The 27,661-nt window shown below is 37.0% G+C and overlaps 1 protein-coding gene, 1 non-coding gene and 1 pseudogene across 5 annotated transcripts in view; all 3 read right to left on the minus strand.

The window, feature by feature from the left end:
* The window catches only part of IDE (insulin degrading enzyme), a 92,763-nt gene that overhangs the window by 39,097 nt on the left and 26,005 nt on the right, over positions 1-27,661 (minus strand). For all 4 annotated transcript variants that reach the window (XM_036026997.1, XM_028511470.2, XM_028511471.2 and 1 more), the window contains exons 2-5: positions 20,672-20,856; positions 19,461-19,668; positions 15,224-15,393; positions 1,667-1,789 (exon numbers count right to left, since the gene is read on the minus strand). In XM_036026997.1, the coding sequence (XP_035882890.1) occupies positions 1,667-1,789; positions 15,224-15,393; positions 19,461-19,668; positions 20,672-20,856 (686 nt within the window). The remainder of the gene's footprint in view (positions 1-1,666; positions 1,790-15,223; positions 15,394-19,460; positions 19,669-20,671; positions 20,857-27,661) is intronic.
* Positions 984-1,111, minus strand: LOC114498325. Its single transcript, XR_003684754.1, has one exon. It is a non-coding gene; the product is annotated as a small nucleolar RNA SNORA51 (small nucleolar RNA).
* Positions 8,053-11,279, minus strand: LOC114496196 (annotated as a pseudogene).

Genomic DNA, 27,661 nt, shown 5'->3' on the forward strand with positions numbered 1-27,661 from the left:
TACTTTTTTTATTAGCAATCTCTTCTTGGACCCATTTTATATCTTGACTGCTATTGTCAAATTAATAAAAATATATATACATATAAAATTTATTTTCTAACTATAAAAGTAACATTTGCTAATAGCAGAAAATGTAGAAAAACAAAAGCAAAAAGAAAACAAAAGCCATCCATAATCACATGATTACAGGGTGCTAAGAAGCCACCATTCATGGAGCATTTGCTATGTGTCCAGCACTACACTGAATACTTTTTCTACATTATGTCAATTAAACCTCACAACAGGTATGAGGTACCACCTCTACTTTACAAATGCAAAAACTGAAGTTCAGAGAATTGCCACACAGCTGAATAAGGAGTACATTTGGAACTGAAACGCAAGCTGTCGGACTCTAGAGGATGAGTGCTTCACTACTATCCCACATTATTAAATTTCTGGTACATGTCTGTCTATTTTCTCTTGTGTCTCCAACTTACATAAGTTGTAAGAATTTTTGATGTAAATTTTTGATGTAAGAATTTTTTACATACATAAGTGGGATCACATAGCACACAGTGATTTTATAGAAGAGTGCTCTGTTTCCTATTTTGTCCCCAAGCACCACCCAAGGCACTGGGGACAAAGCAATGAACAAAACAGTTTCTATTCTCAAGCAACTAAGGTTCTGATAGAGCAGACAACAATAAACAAATATTTAATATTTCAGGTGATAATAAATGTTACAAAGAAAAGTAAAGCAGGAAGGAGGAAAGTGAGAGAAGAAACACTATTTTTTATAAAATGCTCCATTATTTTGCTATAACATCACTATTTTAGCCAATCTCCTATTTTAAACATTTAGATTGTTTTTCACTTTTCCCTAATAAGTATTATATTGACCACCACCCCCCCCGAAAAAAAATCCTTGCATATCACCTGTTAGGACAACTCTGATTACTTCCTTAGACTGCTCTTATAAAGGTAGAAATGTACATTTTTTCTCCCTATGTCCTCCCATTCCCAGTGCAGACCAGGCAAAGGGCCGGGGCCGAGGGGTGTGTGGGGTTTGCTCTGCCTCCACCGTCTGTACAGTCAGTGTAAGAACACAGCCTGTGGTGAGCACCGGGAGGCCCACCTGTTCTTTTTAAAGGTAATACATCTTGTTAAACCGGCCTCCAGAAAGTGTGGAACAACTGTATAAACTGTACACACCACCACCAATACAAAAGCATATCTCTCTTCCATAAAGAGTACTACTTACAACAAAACCAAAAACAAAATTATGGTAATTTGATAGGAGGAAACAATATATTATCATTAGTTAAATTGCATTTAAAAAAAATCAAACCTTTATTTTTTAAACTTTAAAGTTTTCCCTGGTTATCACCATCTGTCTTTTAATATTATTTCTAGTTTTTGAGTTGTTATCAGGTCAATTCTGTCACTCTTTTCCTTTATATTTCCTTTCCTTGTTTTATATGCCCAGAGCACCTGTGATTAATTTATATTTCCTTCAGTTCTCCATTTAAAATTGCATAAGCTCTTTTTCTACAAGGCAATCATTTTCAAAAGCCTCTGAGCAGATAAAAAGTAATATCTGATTATAGCCTTCTTCCAAATACTTTGAAGAAGCCAAAATGCAAAATTTCATTATCCAATTCAATGAAAAAAATTTAAGGATTCTTACCTCGACCTAAAACACAAATAGCCATTAAGTTGGATGAATAATAAGTAGAATGGAATTTCAGTAGCTCTTGTCTGACATCAATGCCTTCTTGGTTTGGTCTAGTCTCTAGGGTATATTTGTTACCTAGAAGGGAAGAAAAACATTACTTAGAAAAAGCAAAATATGTGGACTTAAAAAACAGAGTTCAAGCTAACACACACAATGATTAGTCAAATACATTTAAATACAAGCTGGATAAAAAAGACAGTATAGTACAAACTTGTAACATTTTAAACTATAGAGAATTCTCCCCCAGGGAACGTAAAGTTCTTTATAAAAATCATACTTCTTAAAACCCCTGTGAGACAGTAGGCATTATGAACACTTGTAAGACAAAATGAGATCCACATGGCCTTCATTCATACTTACTTTAATTCCCTATGTGCTCTGTAACTAATTAAACAGTCACTAAGGAACCTTTTTGAAACTTGCCAAGTTACTTGTGGAAATAAATGTACTATTCTTGGCTGAAGCATTAAATCTGTGATGTAAATTCTTACAAATTTTATCTAGACTAGTAAAAATAGGATTCAATGCTATTTTTATAAGTCTCAAGTGATGTACCGCTATGAGATCTCTTATGAAATCAAGTAACTAATCAAATTAGGATGAAATATGCAGGTCAAAGCAAACAGCCAAACTGTCTAAGTATTACTTTTCTAATAAAGATCCTGCAATGCAAAGGCTGAGAGATGGAGTTTCAATGATTGTTGTCTCTCTAGAAATGGCATCTTGACTAGCAATATCCTAAGATCCTATGTAGTATAACTTTTTTTATTGCTCCTGCTTAAATGAGCTCCTGTCTTCCATTTGCAGAGATGAAACTATGGCAGAACATATTCTTTTTTTAAAAAAAATATTTTATTGCCTGACTGGTGTAGCTCAGTGGAATGAGTGAGGGCTGCAAACCAAAGCATCGCAGGTTCAATTCCCAGTCAGGGCACATTCCTGGGTTGCAGGCCACAGCCCCCAGCAACCGCACATTGATGTTTCTCTCTCTCTCTTTCTCCCCGCCTTCCCTCTCTAAAAATAAATAAATACAATCTTTTTAAAAATAAAAAATAAATATATTGTATTGATTATGCTATTACAGTTGTCCCATTTCCCCCTTCACACCCCTCCACCTTGTACACCCTCTCCCACCCACATTCCCCCCTTTAGTTCATGTCCATGTGTCATAAGTGCTTTAGCTTCTACATTTCTCATAGTGTTCTTGCCCTCCTCCTGTCTATTTTCTACCTACCATCTATGCTACTTATTCAGCAAACTCACAATTATTAACAACCACACCTAAAACAAAACCAAATGAAACTAAGCAAACTAGAACAGGAACAGAACCACAAAAAGGGAGATCACATGGAGGGTTAGCAACAGGGGAGCAGGAGGAGGAGAGAATAGGAAACGGTGCAGAACATATTCTTGATATAATTTTCCCCCTTGGGTTACTATAATGGTTAATGAACTGACACGAGGAGTCCCCCTTTCACTAACGTGGATATCCAGAGGGAGCCACCAGATGGCGATCTCAGATCCAGTCTTTAGAACCAGGGAGCTAGCTGCATAGTACAGGGAGCCAAGATTCGTGCCCTAGGAAGCTCCAATCATCAGATCTAGTACAGAGTGTGTACAAGTACTCATTAACCTCTTTCTAGTTACAAAGCAACCAAATGTAATCATCTTTACTAGCAGCAGCCTGCTAGTCAAGTTTCTAGGTTCTTAACTAGTCTTCTCAGATTTTCATTAAGAAACACTTCAATTCCAGATCAGCTCTATGTGGGGTGCTGGGACATCCCCTCACTCTTCCTAGAGGACTCAGATTTCTTAAAAGTACCCCAAGTCTCAGTTCTTCAGGAAAAAAAATATGCTTTTTGCTGGGTAATGGCCTGAAGTTCTCTCATTTTACAGTGAAACTTGAGCATTGATGGTGCTTTCCTGTTCCACTAAATGAAGATTCTAAAAGCCTCTGTTCCAGAGGGACTAGGCATAAAGCTCTTAGGCATTTACACTGCCAAGCTTGGATTCCTACAATATTTGGACAGAGGTCAACACACTGGGACACCCAAATCTGGGGAAATTAAGTTTCATTTCAACTGACTATACATGTGATAATAGAGAAATCAGATTATTAGTCCAAATGTGATCTGATTTGCCTATTCACAATCTAGCCAATATTCTAGTTTAAAAAAAATCTCAAATCAAAGTTTATGAAGACCAAGATTATGGCATCCATCTAGAATCTAAAATTCTTTCAGGTTAACCAGCTATATAGCTCATTCTGCTTGGATTTGAATGTACCTGAATATCTTACCACTCTAATCTCTGCTTTTTATCTTTTTTAAAAGGTATAGAGATTTTAAAATACAGAGATAAAGCAGGAGCATACTCTAAACACATTAAAACATGGATCACTGGCAAAATACTGACAATTATAAGGAGCTAAAAGACCACAGCAGAATACTATAAAGCAAAGAGAATAAACATTTATATGCAACAGTATGGATGAACTTCACAACTTTAATGTTGAATGAGAAAAGCTAGACACAAAAGAGTATATACACTGTATCACTTCATTTACATAAAACAAAAACTAATCTGGGTTACATGAAGGCAGACAGAGGTGCCCTCAGGGGTGGATAGTGACTACAAAGGGGTACAAAGTGGGCTGATGAGGTGCTGGTAATGTTCTGTTTCTTGATTGGGTACTGATTCCATGCCATGCTCAGGTTTTGAAAATTCAATGAGTTATACATAAATAACACTGGTATATTTATTTGATTCTTCAAATAGGAGCAAAAGTAAAAACAATTTATCAAAACCAACACACTCCTCTATAAATTTATTATACTTCAATAAAAAGTCGAATGAAAAATGAGCCAAAGATGCCACTGCCAACAGCTCTCTGGCTCACCTACGGTACACAATCTAATGATACTGGATCTCTGGCAAGACAGATAACTAGAGACAATCGCATTTGTTCTCAAAAGTAGCTTTTAGCCACAAATAGATACCATTCTACAAATCTACATGCTCATTTGTTTGCTGCCTGGACGTTTTCAGTCTTCCTAATACATGATGACAAAAGGAAATGGTGGTCCATTTAGAAACACATCCCAGAATGGCAGTTCTGTGTCCTTAGAAGCTCCTGAATTAAAAAGAGGAAAAGGTTCTCCAGTATGACTCTCTTGGGGTCAGGATAGGCAGCTCTCAATACACTGAGAGAGACTCATGGATACCAGGTACAAATGGGCCAGAGCCAGGCTTGCTATTGTGTTGACTAACCCTTTTATAATAATTCTTTTGTTTTCTAAAAACAGGAAAGCTAGCCATTGAAAGTTCTCAAGAAATAGGTGAGGAAATGAAAGAGAAAGCAGGATACAATGCACAGAATTCCATCACTAGTCCATAAATTACTGAATGGACTCTACTGCTGTCAGCACATGATTCTCCACCCAGGTAGGGAGGTGCAGAGGAGCAGGCACAGGCTTTGGTGTTGGTGAAGCCATCATCTAATCCAGGATAAGCCCCCTTCTGGTTGTATAACCTTGCACAAGTTATTTAACTTCTCTGAGGCTGTCTCTTATCCTGACATTGGCAGGCTTGCACTGAATTAGGAAAAAATACATGTAAAAAAGCATAAGGAAATATTTGACATTCAATAAAGAGAATAGAAAGTCTGATGACACCAAGTGCTATTCAGGGACATGGAGAAATGAGAACTCAGACACTGCATGAGGGAATGCAGACTGAATCACCCTCTATAGGAAACAATTAGACGGTATCTGTTAAATCTGAAGATGTCCATGTCCTACTCTACAGTAATTCCACTCCTAGTACCCTAGAAACCTCTGTGCACAAGGAAACATGTACGAGGACTGCTCACAGCAGCACTGTTCCATTAACAGGAAAATGACGAACAGTGGTACACAGTTCAGTGAGTTATTCAAACAGCAGCAAAGATGAAAATAAAAAAAAACGATCAAAAGCACACTTACCAATACGGACAACTCTTGAAAATATAACATTAAAGGAAAAAATACAAGTAGCATAGATTACTCACAATAAGATACAATTTTTACAAAGTTTAAAAAACTATACAATGTATTGCTTAGGGACAAATATATGACTAGCAATGTTTTTATAAAAAAAAGCATGGGAACAATAATCACCAAACTTGAGAGTGGAGCAGGGAGGCAAATGCAATCAGAAAAATACCCATCAGGTTCTCACACTATATTTGTAATGTTTATGTTTAAGTAGTGTAGAGAATAGTCTGGCAAATGCGTTTGTACCAATCTCTTAGGACCAACACTAAATCTGTAAAAATGTTAAAAGTATTTAACATTATATTTGATATATCACAGAAAATAAACACAATAAACACCAGCTACTACTGCTATGATTTGAACTGTAGGAGAGACTCTCGGCTTCTGAGTGTGTCATAGAAACCGTGGCAGTAAAATAGGGAAGAAAGCTCAGTAAAAGGTCCAGATGACTTTCCTCCACCTAAGAATGCATGTGTAGAGAACAATGTGAATATGGCCAGGGTAACAAATACCAGTTCAGTCCCTAGACACATACTGTCCTAATTTAGTGCTAATTCAGCTGGGTCATTTATATCAAATTGAAATGCTGCTACCCAAATCCTGATTCCTACCTCTCTGGCTCTGTCATCATTACAGTGAGCTCCCACAGTGGACTCAGGGTATCAGGGTTGCTGACCCACTGAGCCTGCCACTCTGAGCCTGCTGGGAGAGGGCACCGGCTGGGTACATGGGACATGACATTCGGGGTTTCTTGTCCTGGCTCCATCACATACTAATTAAGCAACCTTGGAAAAGTCTCCAAATATTTCCAAGGGCTCAATTATTTTATCTGTAAAATAGGGGTGATGTGGATACATGCCTAACTGTTAAGAGTAAGGGCTCAATCCCTGACTCATTGGTTTCCTAGTTACTGGACACAAGCAGGTTTCTTAACTTCTATAAATCCATTTCCTTATTTATAAATAAGAATAACAGAACCAACGTCACAGGACTGCTGAGAGGACTAAATGAATAATCAATGGTAAGACTCAGTACAGTGTTTGAACTTCAACTGTGACTCTTATGAAAAGTGACAATGAATAAGAATGGGGTTATACAAATTGTAAAGCTTAGTAAATGCTACATATAAATGCTTTATATGTTCATGGTAACAATTTAAATTCTATTTTTTAAAAAGTTCATAAACTCAGGTTTTTAAACTCACGAGTTTTATAAACTCATTTTATTAAAATATATACTGATTTTCAAGGAAATAGAATTTATCTTCCCGAAGTCAGCCATCTATTTCTTACATTCTGTGGGAAAGACTAAGTTTGAAGTTTTAAAAATCTGTTTGAGAAACTACAGCTATCTCAACTGTATGTCTCAAAGTTCTCAGGAAACAGTCAAGTTATAATAGCTATGATAGTTATAATCATGAAAATCTTACAGGTTCTCTAAAAACCCAGGATTCCAAAGGTTTAGATTAATGTATCTATAGTTAGTTACTTGAAATGATTATATATGGAATAAATATACATATCACATCTTCTTTATCCATTCTTCTATCAATGACCAACTAGGTTGCTTCCATATCTTGGCTATTGTAAATAATGCTGCAATGAACATAGGGGTGCACACAAAATCAGTAGTTTTGTTTATTGGCTAAATACCCAGAAGTGAACTGCCAGGGTCATATGGAATATTTATTTTAGTTAGCGGAATTTCCATACTGTTTTCCATAGGGGCTGCCCCAGTTTTCAGTCCATCCACAGTGCACAAGGATTCCCTTTTCTTCACATCCTCATCAGCACTTGTTATTTATTGATTTATTGATGATAGCCATTCTGACTGGTGTGATGTGGTATTTCATAATGGTTTCAATTTGCATTTCTCTGATGGTTAGTGAATTGAGCATCTTTTACTATGTCTGTTGGCCATTTGTATGTCTTCGGAGAAGTGTCTTTTCATGTCCTCTGCCCATTTTCCAATTGGATTGTTTATTTTTTTTGTCGAGTTGTATGAATTTCTTATACATTTTGGATATCAACCCCTTATTGGTGTATTATTTGTGAATATATTCTCCCATTCAGTAGGTTGCTTTTCATTTTGTTGAAGGTTTCCTTTACTTGTGCAGAAGCTTTTTATTTTGATGTAGCCCTATTTGTTTAGTTTAGTTTTTTTTTTTCTCTTGCTGAAATAGATGTATCTAAAAGATGTGACTCAGGCCAATGTCAAATAGTTCCTTCATTTGTTTTCTTCTAGGAATTTTATGGTTTCAGGTCTTACATTTAAATCTTTAACCCATTTTTAAAATTTTTTTAGCATTTTAATACAGATCAGCATGCCTGGTTCATTTCAGTTCCTTCACTGCCAAACCTGGGGGCAGGGACTGCTTCAGTTTCTTGGCCTTCTCTTCGTGATGACCAAGGTGTAAAAGAATCTGCTGCATCAGAGTTTGAACTTCACATTGTTCTTATTTTTCTTGATCTTAACAGATTTGGCATCCTTCTACCTGGCTGTGAGCAGGAAGTCCTTGATTTCCTCAATTTTGTGAGGCACGGCTATGAGCTATGGAGAGTGCATGGCCAGCACCTGGGATTATACCCCCTATTCCCCATGTACCACCCAAAAGGAATTTCAATTTAACCCATTTTGAGTTTTTCTTATCCTTTAAAACAGTGGTCCAGTATGTTTGTTTTTTTTTGCATGTACCTGTGCCAATAATACTCGTTGAAAAGACTGTTGTTATTCCAATGTGTAGTTTTACCTCCTTTGTCATAGATTAGTTGACCATATTAAGTAAGGGTTTATTTCTGGACTCTATTCTGTTCCATTAATCTATGTGTCTGTTTTTGTGCCGATACCATATTGCTTTATATGCATATTGAATATTATAACTTTGTAGCACAGTTTGAGATCAGGAAGTTTGACACTTCAATTCTGTTCTTTCTCAAGATTGCTTTGGGTAGTTGAGGTCTTCTGTGATTCTATGTAAGTTTTAGGATTATTTGTTCTAGCTCTGAGAAGAATGACATTAGTATTTTGACAAGAATTGCACTGAATCTGTGAATTTGTGTAGCATGGTCATTTAAACAATATTAATCCTCCCAATCCATGAGCCTGTATATCCTTCCATTTATGTGTCCTCTTCAATTTTTTTCTTCAAAGTCACACAGTTCTTAGAGTACAGATCTTTCACTTTCTTGCTTAAGTTTATTCCTAGTACTTCATTCTTTTTGATATAATTGTAAATGGGACTGTTTTCTTCATTCCTCCTTCTGATTGTTCATTATGAGTGTACAGAAACACAATAGATTTCTGTAAATTAATTTTGTACCCTGCTACTTTACTGAATTCTATCATCTTTTGGAGGATTCTTTAGGGTTTCCTACATACAGTATGTAATTTGCAAATAGTGACAGTTTTACTTCTTCTATTCCTGTTTGGATGCCTTTTATTTCTTTTTTCTGTCTCAGCGGGATGGCTAGGTACTTCCAGTACCATGTTGAATAACAGTGGTGAGAGTCGACATCCTTGTCTTGTTCCTGATCTTAAATGAAAAGTTTTCAGCTTTTCACCATTGAGAATGATGTTAGCTGTGGGCTTCTCACAGATAGCCTTTATCAAGTTGAGGCTGAGCTCCTTCTATACCCACTTTGCTGAGCTGTTATCATAAATAGACATGGAATTTTATCAAGTGCTTTTCTGCATCCATTGAGATAATCATATGATTTTCATTCTTGGTTCTGTTGTTGTGATGAATCACATTGTTTTGAGGATGTTGAACCACCCTTGCATCCCTAGTATAAATCTCACTTGCTTATGGTATATGGTCTTTTTAATGTACCGTTGAATTCGGTTTGCCAGTATTTTGGAATCTATGAAGAACACAATTTTAGTGTGTTTCTCTTCTTTTAAATTATCTGGTAATTATCTTGTGTTTAATGGTTGATCTGAAGGTTTTCCTGAATATTCTTATGCAGACAAGTATATTGTAGGGAAAAAAAGCAAAGTTTTCTTTTGCTTCCTTTCCACCTTTTACATATCACATTTCTCCCTTAACTTATAGCAGTAATTAGTACCTATAGTATAGTTGAACAAAAAAATGATTAGAGAGTATCCTTGTTTTGTTTTTGACTTTCAATGGAAATCCTTTTGAAACTTCATTAATCATAATGTTTGACATAGGTTTTTATCTGAGCAGGAGTTTTTGGTTTTTGTTTTCTTGTCGTGAATGAATGCTGAGTTTTATCATTTTTTTTCTCTGTTTACTGAAATGACTGCCTATGATTTTTTATGGACTGCCTGCTGTAGACTGGGACCCACTCAATAGTAATGAGATAAGTTTAATGAATTGGCAGCCCAGAATTAAAAAAAAAAAAAGAAAACAATATAACAGAGGGTATCAAACTACATCCTAAGATGTAAGATAGATAGCTATTGTTTGGTAAGACTTTTGTTTTAGCAGCTTTCAGAAACACACATCTGTGTGCTCTGTGTTGCTAAGTAAAACATCCTTCTTACTGTGAATTGTTTAAAAAACAGTTTTAAAGCTACTGATCTATATACTATTTTTGAAGCATGAAAAATCACTGAAATGGACAAACATCATAAGGTTTTCTTAAAAATAAATAACACAATATTAGGATTTTGTTCATTTAAAAATATCCAGCTTTCCCTGATATTTTATGTAAATATTATTTAAACATTCTTTGAAAATATTTTATATTTAAATATTGGTAATATTAAAATAATAAATCATAATCCCTTGATGGGCAAAACGGTCCACATTCACATAAACATCTAAAGTTACTCAAAGTAACAGAAATAAATTAAGCATGAATTTCTGAGAAAGGCTCTCCTTCAAGGATCACTTTTACAAAATTTTCAGTATGTATAATTTCTAGGGCTAAAGCTTTCATCATATTTTCAAATGTTTCTGACTTTAAAAATGACAGAACCTCTACTCCAAAAAAATTCAATGCTAGTTTTTATTTCTAAAATCAGAAAGAAGGTAACTTGGCATTTGTACTACTTAAATCACATTTTCTGTCCTGTTGTATTGAGACTGGCTTATTCATCTCTTAGCTGTTTATGTTACTTCATCCTTTGCTGACTAACCGCCTGCCCTCATTAGTGGTTACAAAATCCAATATGCCCTCAAACCCCACCCATACATGAATGGCCACTCAATGTTTCTCTTTGCGAATCACTACTGAAACTGTTCCTTAGGACATTTTAAGATTTTTTTTTTTTGCTTGTGATAAAAAGTAATATTACTCACCTTATTCACTAGATTTATTTCTGGAAGATTTGTGGCTGCTTCCTGATTATGCTGATTAAGACTTGTCACCAGTGAGGCTTTCTGAAAGAAGGCAACTCCCAAAGAGGAGCTCCAACACGTTCTGCACAATAGCAGCATTGTTGGTGTACGTATCTAACCCACTGGACGGACTACTTAAAGGACAACAATCACTTGGGTATAACAATTTTGAAAACAAATTTTTTTAACTCACATTCCCTTCTTGATATCCTTCGTACTCTGACATTCTCTAGCAAAGCCACTTTTCAAACAAATCAGCATTACACAGACATTTTAGGGACCAGAGTATTCACCTTAGCAATGATACTGATGCTGAGTGCCAAGTAGATAAATCTAAAGAATATAATCACTGCTTCTAACTGCAATTTTTAAAACTTCTTCTAATTCTGTAAAGGTATGCTAATTCCCTGGCTGTTACTGGGTATATAAGAGTACAGTATCCAAACTGAAAGAAAGCTTTCTTTTTTTTTAAAGTATATTTTATTGATTATGCTATTATAGTTTTCCCCATTTTCTCCCCTTTATCCCCCCTCTGCCCTGTACCCACCAACCCTCCAGCATCCTCCCCCCCTTAGTTCATATCCATGGGCTGTACTTATAAGTTCTTTGAGTTCTCTGTTTCCTATACCATTTTTGACCTCTCCCCATCTATTTCATGCCTACCAATTATGCTTCTTGTTCCCTGTACCTTTCCCCACTATTCTTCCCCTCCCCCTCCCCACTGAACACCCTCCATGTGATATCCATTCCTCTGATTCTGTTCCTGTTCTAGTTGTTTGCTTAGTTTTTGTTTTTGTTGTTTTTCTTTTTTTAGGTTCATTTGTTGATAGTTGTGAGTTTGTTTTTATTTTACTGCTCATAGCTTTTGATCTTCTTCAATTTCTTAGATAAGTCCCTTTAACATTTCATATAATAAGGGCTTGGTGATGATGAACTCCTTTAACTTGACTTTATCTGGGAAGTGTTTTATCTTCCCTTCCATTCTAAATGATAGCTTTGCTGGATAGAGTAATCTTGGATGGAGGTCCTTGTCTTTCATGACTTGGAATACTTCTTTCCAGCCCCTTCTTGCCTGCAAGATTTCTTTTGAGAAATCAGCTGATAGCCTTATGGGAACTCCTTTGCAGGTAACTCTCTCCTTTCCTCTTGCTGCTTTTAAGATTTTCTCCTTATGTTTAATCTTGGGTGCTTAATGATGTTGTGCCTTGGTGTGTTCCTCTTTGGGTCCAACTTCTTTAAGACTCTCTGGGCTTCCTGGAAGCCTATTTCCTTTGCCAGATTGGGGAAGTTCTCCTTCATTATTTGTTCAAATAAGTTTTCAATTTCTTGCTATTGTTCTTCTCCTTCTAGCACCCCTATAATTCAGATATTGGAATGCTTCAGGTTGTCCCAGAGGTTCCTAAGCTTCTCTTTATTTTTTTTTTTTGAATTCTTGTTTCTTCATTCTGTTCCAGTTGAATGATTATTTCTTCCTTTTATTCCAAATTGTTGATTTGAGTCCTGGTTTCCTTCCTGTCACTGTTGGTTCCCTGGATATTTTGCTTTATTTCACTTTGGGTATCTTTCATTTGCTCTTTCATTTTGTGACAAAGCTCAATGAGTTCTGTGAGCATTTTGATTACCAGGACTTTGAACTCTCCATCAGATAAGTTAGCTATTTTCTCATTGCTTAGCTCTCTTTCTAAAGTTTTGCTCTGTTCTTTCATTTGGGCCTATTTCCTTGTCTCAGGGCACCTGATAAGCTGTAAACTTATTGGAGGCTGGGCCTTAGGTATTCCACAGGGCAGGGCAACCCTCCTCGCTGTACTGCATTGCAGTCTGTGGGGGAGGGGCCAGAGAAGGAACAGTGCAGCTTGCCTGCTTGTCTCTGGTGCACTTTCCAACAGACTCTTGAGTGAGACCGGGAGTTTCTCCCACTGCAGAAACCCCATAGTCCACAATCAGCTCTGAGTCTCAGTTTCGCCTTCAGCCAGCCAGGCCCACGCTGTCCGCCACCTTGCCGCAGGTTCTCTCTGTCCACCTGCCTTACTGGTCTGGGTGGTCCAGTTGACTGTTTTTTTAACACCTTGGTTGTTGGAGTTCCATGTAGTTTGATTTTCTGGCACTTCTGGCTGTTTATTGATATCAGATTGGTTGTTATCCTACTTTTGGTTGTGTGAGGAAGTGAAGGTTTCTACCTATGCCTTCATCTTGGCCAGAACTCCTCAGAAAGCTTTCTTTAGTCTTTTTTAGAAGTCTCTTAAGTTAACTTACATAATACATGGAACCTTGGTTCTCAAACTTAATTCGTTTCAGAAGGCTGTCCAAGAAGCAATTTGTTCAAAAACCAAATCATTTTTTTCCCATTAGAAATACAGTATCAGCATGAAAGGTTTGTTGAGAACCAAAGTTTTGTTTGACAACTGAGACATTTTTTCCCACAACCAACTTGGTCAAGAACCAGATTATTCAAGATGGGAGATGTCTGAGAACCAAGGTTTGATTGTAAGCATAAATTTGAAAGTACACTAAACAATCTATTTGTTATATGTAATTTTATAATCCCAAAGCAGTATTTTAAAAATCATAGCAACCTGTTAATAACAATTACATCTGTTAAGTGGGATTGGCAGGAATAGATGAAGAGGGAGGCTGTTTATTTTTTTACTTTAAATATTTTAATACTGATTAAATATTTAAACAATTTGTTTTTTTTTTTAAAAACCCTGAATTAAAAAAAGGGTACAATTATAAAATCAAGACTCTCCACACTAATTTTTGGTTTTTACACCCTGTCCATCCCCACCTCTAATCGCCTTCCAGACTGTAGCACTTTGACAGCAGAAGCCTTGTGCACCTTCTACAGCGTTTTATCTTGCACAGAGCCGTCCCCATAGCTGACTGCCATGAAAGCAGATGGTCAGAGGTGAAGGCAATGGGAGCAGGAGGATTCAAAAAGCCCTGAAGTGAGCATTAAAAATAGCACTTGAATCTAGAAGTACCAGGATCAAAGTTTTGCCATCCTGAAGCTGCTTTTTGGGTTATTGATATTAAGCTGCTTATTAAGAAATAAGACTCAGAAAGAACCTCTGACCCTTTCCCTTCTTGCCTACGAGATTTAGACAGAAAGGCCTACTCCAAGAAGGGAATTTTGTTTTAGCTTAATTTGAATTAAGCATGGTAAATAGGATGGCTTCAGGCAGGGACCTGTTAGCTGGATACCCCGTGTCCCATTGTTTCTGAGTTGCCTAGCAAGAATCTTCCTGCCATGGGTGTTCCCTTCTTCCTCAAGTACCTGTAAATCACCTTGCTTCTGAAATCTAAGACCCCATTCCCCCTATTTTTTCCCTTTTGTCCAAATTGTCATATATACCCAACGTTGCCTCATTGTTTTTGAAGTTTTCATGCTTATGTGACTTTCCCGCGTGCATTTAATAACATTTTATTTTCTCCTGTCAATCTGTCTCTGTGAATTTGATTATTAGCCAATCTAGAAGAACTTAGAAAGTGGGAGGAAAAGTATTTTTAATCTCTATTAGAAAGTAGATTTTAGAATAAAAAAATCCACTATGTTCTCCCTTTGAAATTCTGGTTTATATCTATGCACAACTCTATTCACTGCTCCTTAAGCATTTAGGCCTCTATTTGAATGAGATGGCCAGAGTAACCCTCTACAAAGCAAATGCTTAGGTCACCGTTACCACAACTTTCAGAATATTATCCTGAGTATTATGTACAAAGTCCAATGCAAGGACCTAACTCCGGTTTGACATTCTTCTTTTGGAACTTCATTATTATTGTTTCTAATCTCTGAATTCAATTTTATACCTTCCTACCCAACAAACTCACTTCATATTTGGTCACTATTCTCAATAACCTATCACTTTCTCCATGGAGCCCATACACTTTAGCTTCAGCTGCATCTTAGGTCATGAGTCACAAATATAGGTGCCTACATTGATACTAGACAGATACTTTAAGTACAGGGGCATGTTTTAAGAAATAAAAGAAGTAACGATGACATAACAACCACTTCTCAGTGCCAGACTGTGAGTTTATATAAAATCGTGTAGGTAAAAATGAGTTCTGAAATTTTCTATCCTGAACTATAAAATACAATGCTATGCAAAAAAGCCATGGGTTTAAATGAGGTCAAGGAGAACTAACACACGAAAGCTGCTGTTGACAAACCTGTCCCAAATTTGCTGAAGGGGTGTTTGGGATTCCCCGTAGCTTTTTCCAACTGAAAGAGTCTCCAAGCATCGTTCATCACATTCTTCTCATGTTCTGAATCAACTGCATTCACCTCTCTGTCTTTGCAGCTCTCATCAAACAAGGGGCACAGAAAAAACTGTGCAAACCTACGGGTGTGAAACATAATTTGAAAGCTATTATTTTTAAAAAATGGCCTTAAAAATGTTTGAAAATTAACAGATAGGAAATATGAAATCTACAGAACCAGAAAAAATTACCATTGCTACTAAGAAAAAAGGAATACAAAATATATTCTAAGTAACAGAAGAAAAACTATAATACTGGACATATGTAAATTCAGAAGTCAGTCTGCTCTAGAGATGTTATGTAATTATTGGAAATATAAAAAGATTAACACCACCTTTGTTTCAGAAACCACTTTGCATGTGTTTTTGCCACACCACCAAACAATTCTCCGACATCAACTGGGTATGCCACAATTCAGCTCAATTATGATACTATCTACCTAAAAATCAGATGCTCAATCCTACAAGACTGCCCCCTTCACCCACAAATCGTAAATCTGGTTGTCACCTAGGCTTCTGACCAACCCTCCGAACAACAAATCGGAGGATTCTACAACTTCCTCCTCAGGTTCAATTAATTGACCACAGCAGCTCACAGGGCTCAGAGAAACATTTTACTTACTGTTGGGAACTGTCCTGCCTGGTTTCAGGAGCTGTGCCTCATCAACAGGTGAGAAGGTCTCACAGTGAGGGCTAAGTAAAGAGGCCTTGGGACCATAAGCCACTAAGGAGACAAAACTTATCCTCCTGGCAGGGGTGCAGCCTCTCCCCCTTCACTTCACCCTGCTTGGCCCCCGAAGGAAGGCTGGATAGCCAATGACGGGTAAGATTCCTCAAGGAAGGAACAACCTACGACAGCCACAGTCACAAAGGGGCCATCAGGGAAGAACTTATCCTCATTCTATCTGTAAAAAGTCTCCTAATCTCTTGGCTGCCTTGCTTTCCCTTCCCAACTCAGGCCTGAAACAATGCTGGAGGCGGGTATAGCCCTGTGCTGGAGTGGGCGGTTTCTGGGGGCAATCAGTCCTGAGAAAGAATGCATTAAATCCTGTGAAACCTGCTTTGCTAAGAATGCCCTCAAGTTCATGTATAGTAAATGTTTAGGGTCCAAATACAAAATTTGTTTCCCCAGGGTTGTTTTTTTTTAAAGATTTTATTTATTTATTTTTAGAGAGGGAAAGGAGGGAGAAAGAGAGAGAGAGAGAGAGAAACATCAATGTGTGGTTGCTGGGGGCCATGGCCTACAACCCAGGCATGTGCCCTGACTGGGAATTGAACCTGCAATGCTTTGGTTCACAGCCCGAGCTCAATCCACTGAGCTACGCCAGCCAGGGCTATTTCCCCAGGTTTTATGGCCGATTGGTGTCACTCTGTCCACCCAGACCCTGACTCAAAAGGACCCTTATGATCCCAGAAATGTTATCTGTAAACCATACCTCCTTTCTTCGATATGCATCCCTATGCAAGCTAAACTCAATGAAAGCCCAAAGAAAAATGTGCTTGGGGCTCTTCTCCTCTGAGACATTAGCTAGCCTTTTCTCCCTAAGCAGATCACGTTTTGGTAGTATTATTCTCATCTGAGGCAGCCAGGAGAGCTTTGCAGGATGGAACTCTCCCACAACTTACTAGATTACTGGTTTATTATAAAAGGATATAATTCAGGAACAGTCCGATAAAAGAGATGCGTAGGGTAAGATACATGCTCAGAGGACCTTCCATGCCCTCTGGACACACCTCTTTTACCAAATCTCCATGTGGTCAAACCTTAGAGCTCTCCAAATTCCATTCCTTTGAGGTTTTAGGGAGCTTTCATTATGTTGGCATGGCTGATTAAATCATTGACCATTGATGACTGAACCTAATCTCCAGCCCCATTTCCCTCCATGGAGGTCTAGAGGTGGGACTATAGGTTCCAACTCCCTAATCACATGCTCCCTCTCCCAGGGAACCCAGAGGCTTCCCCAAAGTCCTCAGAAACATAACCAATGACATCCTTACAGCTCTCATCACTTAGGAATTTGCAAGGGTTTTAGGAGTTATGAGTCAGGACTAGAAAAAGATGACCAAATATATATTTCTTAATATAAATCACAATGTCACAAAAGCAAAATCAAGGCAGACTTATGGAGACAGCAGCAGTCCATTTAGGATTTGCAGTTTGGCGTATCTATGAAAATCCTTGTTATATATGGCTAATTCTCCAAAAAAGGAAAAGGCAGGTGATCGTTCTTAGGCAAATAAATCTTAAATTTACAGTTTTAGGTGCAATATCACTAAGACTCAGATATTTTGGGACAAACTAAGTAACCTACTTTTAAAAGGCTATATTTGAACTTGTTTCTTTTTGGAGAAAAATAAACAAACCTACTTTCATTAGTGAAAAAAATGGAGTGAAAAACCTATGACATAGTAGTCTAACATAACTATGGGCTCCTATGAAACAATGAGTATTTTAAAATTTTAATAAGCAGTGATTCAACAAATAACATGGCATGTAACTCTAACATAAGTAACCAACATGCTTTTCTTATGGCTATTCTTTAATAGTAGTACTAAATTTTAAGTACGATACTTTGTTAATAAATTAACTTTCCTATATCAGGTTGCGATTTACATCATGATTTCATAGTGATTCTTCTTAAAAAACTTTAGTCCCCATCTTATAAAAACAAGGTCCAGAATTCAGATGAAGTCAAGAGCAGAGGGTCTGTCTGAATGGAACTACTATCCAGTGGACCTAAGAGACTCCTGAGACTATAACATCTGCGTAACTGTACCTCATGCAGTCCAGTTGTCAAGGGGGCTATTATTATTTGATATTTATTTTAGGTATATAGTGGATATAATACTATGCTAAGTAGTCTACACACACCAATCCGAAGACATATCCAACTATCTGTAGTCTATAATCAAAGATATATTGAAACAGAGCTATTTCTGGACGTGGAACCTCTTTTACCTACACCTCAATATATTCAGGCTGGGAAAAGCACCTAATAGCCACATACTGTAGCTGGGTAGGCCCACATAAAGGGTCACAATCATGACACAGTACTGTATAAGCAATTTTTTTAAAAAGATGCCCTTATATAAGTGGTTTTTTCACTCTGAGCCAAGTAACATATATCCTCCATCATACAGAGATCTATTATATGAACATCTGCAGTACCATTTGTAAGGCAGGAAATTAAATTCAGTGTATGATCCCAGGGAACTCATTAATGTTAGTCTTCTGGGAATACATATAAAAGATGACTATACCTCAAAGCTGCTGCCTACAGACTGAAACATAAGCTGGAATGAGTAAGAAACAGGCTACTCTGACCTAGTCACGAATCCTAAACCCCTGCCTTTACCCTGTTAATATTCTCTGAGCTAAGGAAAAAATTCAAACTATTAGGTTTCTTAAAAAATAGATTGACTATTATTAATATAATTAAGCAAATAAAGCTGACAATTACTAACACCGCAAAGTCAAACTCATTACAGACCCACTAAAGAGGTTCAGATTACACCTTGCTAACACAGAAAACTATAAAAATTCACCAAGAAAAATTACATTTTTAATAATGAATCAAATCACTGATATAACAAAAAAATTTCATTGTTAGCTCTATAGAATATTGACCAAGAAATTAATTGGCCTAAGGGAGCTTGCCATAGAAAATACTTTCACCAAATGTCCCCAGGGTTGAAACTGCAGGTCGAAACATTCTGTCTCTACTAAGTTTTCTTGAAAATAGAGTATTTATATTCTAGCATTCTGGAACAGGAATATGTTTGAAAAGAGATCCACTGCATTTTTATAATTTATTCTTTATCACCTGCTTCATATGTAATACCAGTTAGAATGGGAAGGACTGGTGAGAATTTTATAAGTCAATAAAATATTCTATTAGGCCTGCAGGCTGGTTAAAGTCATACCATTATTTTTTCCCTACAAAAAAAGTAAATATTTGAGATCATTTATTATCATTTTTCTTTTTTGCAAAACCCAGGGGAAAAGATACTGATTAAAATAATTTTTGTTAAGCTATAAAGCTATGAAGACATTTTTGTAAAAGTAATAATTTTAATAATGTTACTGTTACTAGTATTAATGTGGTAAGTGCACAAAGCTGGATAATTCATAGAGTACTCAGCATTACCTGTCTAGGGCACCTTCTAGGTGTTCATGGGAAACATCAAAATAGTAGTTGGTATGCTCTCCACTAGTAAAAGCATTTGAACTTCCTGCATGCTCACTGAGAAACTGGCTGTATTCATTTTCTTTAGGATATTTCTTTGTTCCCAAAAATAGCATATGTTCACAAAAATGACTCAGGCCAGGAATATTTGGAGGATCTGACAACGAACCTGAAAAAAGAGAAAAACATATATATACAACCAATCATTTTTTTATGTTGAAAGATACCAAGTACGGGCAAGTTACAGATGATGTGAAACTTCTGTTAGTATGACATCTCCAACCACACAGTTACAGAAAGTTAAGCACAGCTGCTCTAAAATGATATCATTTAGTTCTAGCCCCATCTTTTGACATTAATTAGTTGGTGACCTTGGGCAGATTTTAACCTCTCTGGACATTAGTTTCCTCACACAACACATTGGAGGGAAATAATTGAATTTACTGGTTTTATTTTTATTTTATTTTTTTCAGGAACCTATAGCATAGGGTACTGGTTTGGGGGTTAGCAGCTCTGCTAGCTGTGAAACTTTGAGACTGATACTTTATCCATCTTGCCTCAGTCTCTTTTCCATACATATGTAACTTAGAGTTGTGTGAATAAAAATTATATGATATTTGCAAAGCATACTACATGGTGCTCAGCAATAATTATTTGTTCAAACTATGGTGATTATTACCTTATTTTCTCAATTTTAAATGCCACTGAGTTAAATAAAAGCTTTTCAGAGAGAGAAAAAGGAAAAACATGCCTCACTAAATGTACATATAGGTAAGAAGCAATCTGAGTATAAAGCATCATTAAATATGGAAGAAATGTACACACAAAAATCTAGGAAATACAATATTTCCCAGTGTACCAAGTTTACAAAAGGAAAAGCATTAGAACTGTTTCATTAAAGGATGGGAATGAATGTCCTTGCTGCTAGGTCACCTCAGCCAGGAACCTAACAAGATACTCTTGATAAATGTAAGATCGTTTAATTTAGACTTTAACTGTAGATTACCAGTACCTGTACAAATATATATACAGGGCTCCTGCACAAAGTAAGGTACATTCAATTGGCAAGTGTTAGGTGGGTCTTTATTTGCACAAAAACGGAAAGTTCTCATAAATGTCAGCATTAGGTCAATGAAACTGAACAAAGCTTTATTCACAATTTTAAATCATACCTATGTGTACATCAAGCGCTGCTGATGACTTGTCTGTGGTGGGATCACTGATGAGAAGTACTTTGATGCCATTGGCCAGCTCTAGCCCACGGTATTCTCGCTTGTCTTCTGGAGATTTGACAATGTGATTTTCTAGTCTCTTGATAGCTGGATTATTCATTTTGCTGTAGGTCTTTTTTTGAAAACTTAAAAGAAAAAAGTTAACTGTTAGAATGTGGCTTTTTTTTTTAAAGCACAAAGTAACACCAAGCAAACATATACAGTGCATCGCCAGATTAAAAAATATATACCTGGATGAAACTTTTTACAGCCTATCTACTGGGTATAATCATTCCACTCCTCCCTCCCTCTTTACCCATCATTCTTTCAGAGAGATGTTAACAATATTGTTTTCATAGAGCCATATTTAGGACAGCACATGAATGGGGATTTGAGACAGAATGGGTTGGGCCATGAATTGGTCAATGGGCTGACCTAGAATAGTTTTCAATTACCAATAACCGCTTTCCACATATTTCAGTGGCATCTCCTAGAGTAAATAAGGTGAGAGGTGTAAGAATTATTATTGGGTCATCAAAAACATTGCTCAACCTGATGATATTCAAAAATAGGGCAGATCTACAACTCATCAGTCTGGTATTCATATGCCCAGAACATAGGGAACAACCTCCAATGAGGAAAACTCCTATAAAGTCCTAATGCAAAATAAGAGACCTGGGCTGTCCTATGAGTCATGGCAAATAAAGTAGGAAACATAAAAACAAACAAAGTTGGAAGGACCCCTAAATAATTTTTGTAGTCTAGTGCAGAGGTGAGTGCCAGGGCAGAACAAGTCCAGAGACCTTAGCAGAGATGTTAAATTGTCTCACAAAGGACGTCCTTCCCTTCCTCTCACAATCCTCTCCTTTCTCCTCTAGGGAAGCTAGAGTTACAGTTCTGGAAAGGGACTACCAGCACAGAGTCCTGAGGACTACTGCTATGCAAGGATTATTAGTGTAATGAAGGGATTTCCAGAGCATGGGGTACATATGTTTTTGAGAGTAAGAGTAGGTGATATTTTTGTCTATGTTGGGAACTGCTTAAGAGACAAAAACTAAGGCTGCTATTAGTAGATCAACATACTAACCAAGTAAAGCCAAAAACATATTTGAAACGATAGAGGAAAATGACCCTGTGCTAATAACACATTTGCTTCTCATCTGGAAGACAAAAGAAGTGGATCTGACTGCTCCTTAAAGACTGACAGACATCAGCTTTAAAAGTAAATCAGAGTGGACAAAAATAGACATACAATTATATTGGATAAAAGCTTTATTTTCTGTGTTAAAATCTCTCGAGATTAATGGAGGAAAAACTCCAGTTCGCTTTTCATGAAAGCTTCCTTTCTAAAATCATCTATAACTATTCTTCTGAGTAAGAACTGACAGACCAAAGAGGTTTGTTTGCTCCTATTAAGATTGTCTCTGATATCTTCTTTTGAAAAGAATATTTGGAATATTAAAGATCAGTAGTATAGGTCATACAACAGGTATAATACTGTTTTTTTAAAACCAGATAGTACTTTGCAGAGACACTGCTAATAGTTTTGCCTTATTTATAGTAAATAGTCTTTATTATTTATAGTGAAATTTATTGAAAAATAATATAAAATATAATACTAACACTTTTGGAATATAAGCCTGCTGTTGGAAAATTCAAAAGCAATTTACAAGTAAAAAGGCATTATAAACCACTCCTTTCTACTTCATAAGCCATAAGTCACTTTTAAGACCAATGTCAAAGGCAGATGGAAACATCTGAGTGCAAAGTCTTAAAAATGCTGTTTTGTGGTTTAAAAAAAAAATTCCAGGGTAACCAAAAATGGTCTATCCAAGCCCCCAAAGACAGGTTAAGGTATTTCCCCAAGGATAATCTGTTTGTACTGCAGTAAATGCCTTCAGTAAATAGCTGGGTTTCAAAACCTTAATTTGGGTTCAATATAAATTACTTAAAAAAATTAAGCTCCAACCTAGAGCAACATCAAGATTAAATAAGCCACGAGGCAGCCTCCATTAAGACCCCATAGCCAGAACAGCAGCATTAAAAGGTGGGTTGCTCAGACGGTTAGATGATCATCCCCAGGTGCCAAGGTTGCAGGTTCAATCCCTATCAGAGCACATACAAGAATCAATCAATGAAAGCGTAAGTGGAACAACAAATCAATGTTTCTCTCTTTCTCCCTCTTCTTCTTTCCCTTCCCCTCTCTTTCTCTGAAATCAATTTTTAAAAAAAATTTTTAAAGAAAGAAAGCTCAGTGTGCACCACAGAGATGCCTAAGCTTCTGCCTGCAAGGCTCTACTAGAGGAAGGGAAGGGATTGAATTCTGGTGATGAATTCCACTAAACAGGAGCAAAACTAAAGGCTATTTTGGCTCCATTGCCATTGTTTACACCCAAAGCCCTTTACTGTGCTTGCCCAGCTAGTTTGATTAAGGGGAACCAAAAGTGACAAGCGATTAAAATGTAATGATGATAATGCTGCTGATGCTTATGGTGGAGCTCTAACCCACAACTGCACCGAGGAGATGAAATACAGTTCACTTTGGTAGGAAAAATTGTCTTATTCTGTGGGAGGTGAAACATTCATTATAATCAAGATAACCACCCTCAACTACAGGCTACATTTTGTACTTTTTTCAGTGTTCAATTTTTCTTGTCCATATTTTCATTTTCATAAAGGAAATAATATGATCAGAGGTATTATGTAACTCATTTGGGCACTGAAGCTATGTCTGATTAATATCCCTGGTGTGTCTAAAAATAAAGAGATAGATATATTCTATAAATCAAACATAAAAATTAGTCCAACTACTTTTAGACTTTTGTATACAAGATCAAGGACAACTAAAAATTTCCAAGCTGGCAATGCTCCCAAATCAAATATCATGACTACCTGAAGAAGCAGAAGCCAAAGGAAATAATAGCAACATTTTCAAACAAGACCCTCCCCAGCAATCCATATTCGACAAGCACAGGCTGGCTTTACCTGTAGCGTATCTATCAACACGTCCTTCGACAATGTGATTCTCACCTTCTAGGGAACTGAAGGAAATGATCTGGAACTCCTCCTCTGATGATGAATTCATCAACAGCTTGCCTGTCTCTGTATTTATACTCAGGAGATCACATGTCTATCCATCTCACCTCATTAGCATAAAGCCTTCAAAAGTAATTTTATTTATTGCAAATGTTCTCCAATATGCACCAAACAAAGAGTAAGCAAGCAAGCATTCTGACTTTTAGATGACAAGTTAGTGCTAAATCAAATGCTTTACCAGACATTTACTTGATATTTTTAACCTGTCAAAGTCAAAATCTTAGAAGCAATAAAATTACTTTCAACTTCAGGGTGTTTATCCTACATTGGAAACTTCGTCTTAAGACACAGAATTGTCAGTGTTCAGCATTCTGATAAAACTGGAGAGATTCAGTAATTACAGCATTATTTTGTAATTCTGTTTAGAATTTAAAACAATAACTAAAAACGCAGAAGGTAAAACCTGGAAGAACCATTAGATGTTATCTAGTTCTTTGCAGTTTGTGGACTAGCAACTCTGACTCTTCTTTGGGAGCTTGTCAAAATGTAAAATAGCAGAGGCTACCAGAGACCTACTTAGCTGGAATCTGCATTTTAACAAGATCCCCAGATGTTAGTCCCCTATCTTACTCAGAAGGAAACTGAAGATTGGAGACCTTAAATCACTTGTCTAAGATCATACAGCAGAGTTACAATTAGAACTCAGTTCTGAACTGTGCCCACCCAGCACCCGCATATGCAAACAAATGTTTAAGGAGGTTTATTAAGATCCAGACACTACATCATGCATGCTGTCTATAAAAATGAATATGCCACAGCCCTTACTCTGAAGGAACCCAGTCTAGTGACAGATATGAAACTGTGGTGACACAGTTTATCCCCCGGGCACCAGAGGAGTCGTGAGAGGGGCGCACCAAATTTCCCAGGAGGGGGGAGAGGAAAGAGAGTGAGCAAAAGCAAGCCAAGTAAAAGGAAGGGAACACCTGAGCAAAGGACTGGTGGTGAGAAAAAACACAAGGCATAAAGTGGAAACACAAGAGCTTGGTACTAACAGAACTACAACCAGAACTTCCACTGAGACATCCTCGACTTTTATCTTGACATGCAAAGGCCTAAATTTCAGGTTTGCAAAAATGAATTCCCAAGTAGGTCATTTCCAAACTCTCATACCAAGAAGAAATTTTTCTCTGCAAATAATCCTTTCTTTAGATGACCTTTTATAGTCCTTTTTCTTTCATTTCTCTTTAAGTGTTTCACAGTGTCCTGAATAGACTGAGAAACTTTACTTTGCCCTTTGTTCCCTACCCACGCCACAGTCCCAGACATAAAGTTAGACCTGATCCATTTCTAATTCTAATTACATGACCTATAAACCTAAACAGGCAAATGATCATGCTAATAACCAATTATGTATCAAAACCTCCCTTCCGTGGAATCTATCTACCCACTCCCAAACCACAGGTGTAAACTGAGCTTACCCTGTGGCACTCCTGAATGAGGGAAGTGTCCAAGGAGAAAATGCCTCAAAACAGAACCACACCACAAACATTTGTTCCCCACAGAAAGCAAAGGTAAGTAAGAGAATGTGAAGGTGGTGATGGTATCAGCCCTAGCATGCCTCACTGTAAGACTCCATATTCCCAAATACTATTTACATTACTTGAGCTAAAAAAAATTACATTTCTCAGGGAACCATCTACCCGTAGCTCTTCAGTTATAGCATATCCTACACCAGCTGCCTCATAAAGGTGGGTACAATCTAAAATCCGGTCAATTAAACCCTATTTTCCCATGATGAGAGGCTTTGCCTTTGTTCCTGGCAAAATGTCAGCTGCTCTAATTCTGTGCCCTCTGGGAAGAAGTTTACAAGGAAAAATAAACAAATACTTAAATGAATAAGGATGGTTGCAATTTAAAGGAATCCTACAGCAGCATCATTTTAGAGATCCGTGTTTTTGCAAATTTTGTTGTAGTCTTGGTGCTATATATCAAGGGCTGATTACTCCAAAAATGACAAGCTTATGTAGGGGAGGAAGATACTTTACCTTCTAGATTCCTTCGGGTGGACTAATAATTTAATCAACATGAGAAAATTAACAAGAGAAATAACTAAATTTAATTAGGTATGTATGTATGTATACAAACCCCAAATATATAAGAGAGAGACCCCAACGTGCATAAGAGGTTCAGAGAAAGAAAGGTAAAAATGGTACGTATGACATTCTGAGCTAACGATAAGGTACAATGGCTTGGAGCTTCATGGTGGAAGAAGGGCATTTGCAGAATAAGAGCAGATAATATTTGGGAACCAAGGGTGTTTCACAAGTATCCTTCCTCTACAGGTAATCTTCAGAAAATCTGAGGGACAGACTCATAGATGGAGAGCAGGATGACAGCTAGTGGCGAGAAGGCACTAGGCTCCAGGGTGGAGGGACTGAGCAAAAAGGAAAAAGGACTCATGGACACCAGTGTGATGTTTGGAGGGTGGAGTACATAAGGAGACTAAATGGTAACGGAAAAAATACAATAAAGATTAAATTTAAAAAATATAAAATTTACTGATTAAATTTAAAAAGAAAATGTGATGTAGAGGCCACTGTACAAAATTAATCCTAACAATCACACCATTTTTCAAATGTCACATGCTTTACAAACTGCTAATTTAATCTTTCCATTCTCCCTAACCCCACAGGAAGAAACAAAAGCTCAGTGATTAAGTGATTTGCCCAGAGGCATTCACACACTTGATCTGTGACAAAGCCAGGACTTATAAGGAAAGAGGAGGCACAGGGAAGGGGAGGAGGAGAAGGAGGTGCTTAAGGAAATTACACTTGGCTTTCTTCCTCAGCTCCCAATTACCACCCCCACAGTCCTCCCTGACCCCATTCTCCTCCTCCCTAACAATCCCCAAAACCAAAAACGAGGAAATAAAATTTAAATATGTCAAAATAAATAGTGGGAGAAAAGTTTTTTGTTTTCCTCTTCTTCCTCCCCATATAAAAGAGACAGATAGTGGAAGGAGCCTGGAAGAATGCTTCTGATCTACCAAACAAGTCCCTGGGCTGAGAACAATATTATCTCACTATACTTTGCTAACAAAAAATAGAAAGGAAAATGTATGGCAAGATTAAATGGATAGCAGGTTTAAAGAGAGAAAAGAGTATATAGAATTATTTCATGTATGAAAAGGAATATGAAAATAATTATCACAGTAGATATGGTAGGCTTATGGGTAATTTATTTTTTTGATGCATCCATTAAGCCATAGGAACAGAAAAAAAGAAAAATCATGTAATCATCTTGGTAGTTGTAGAAAAAGTACTTAACTAAATTCAACAATCATTCATCTTTTTTTTAAAAAAGTCAGCAAACTAAAAATAAAAGGGAGAATATTCCTTCATCCCCAGGATACCATTATCCCCCTTCATCCTGGGGATGAAGGAAACAGGATACCATTATCATCTCTTCTAGTCAACACTGTAGTGATAATTCTGACCAGTCCAATAATGCAAGAAAAAGAAAATACACTATCTTCTATCTCTACACTATACTTCTATCTCTAGATGAGATAGAAGAAGGAAAAAAAACCTATTATCCACAGGTGACATGATTGTATAAAAATCCCAAGAATCTACTGACAACTTTCATTTCTGTGTAGGTCATGGCAACCTGATTCAGGTTCAAGAACTAGAAAAAGCCACAACAAATTACAAAAATATTTTTTTAATCTTTATCCGAGGACATGCTTATTGATTTTTAAAGAGAGGGAGATAAACATCCATTGGTTGCCTCTCCTATGTGCCCCAAATGGGGACTGAACTCTCAACCTATAAAAGTGCCCTGACTAGGAATCAAACCTTTAGGTTTACGGGACAATGCTCCAATGCGCTGAGCCACATCAGCCAGGGCACAAGA

The sequence above is a fragment of the Phyllostomus discolor genome, chromosome 5, assembly GCF_004126475.2.
Source record: "Phyllostomus discolor isolate MPI-MPIP mPhyDis1 chromosome 5, mPhyDis1.pri.v3, whole genome shotgun sequence".
Lineage (NCBI taxonomy): Eukaryota > Metazoa > Chordata > Mammalia > Chiroptera > Phyllostomidae > Phyllostomus > Phyllostomus discolor.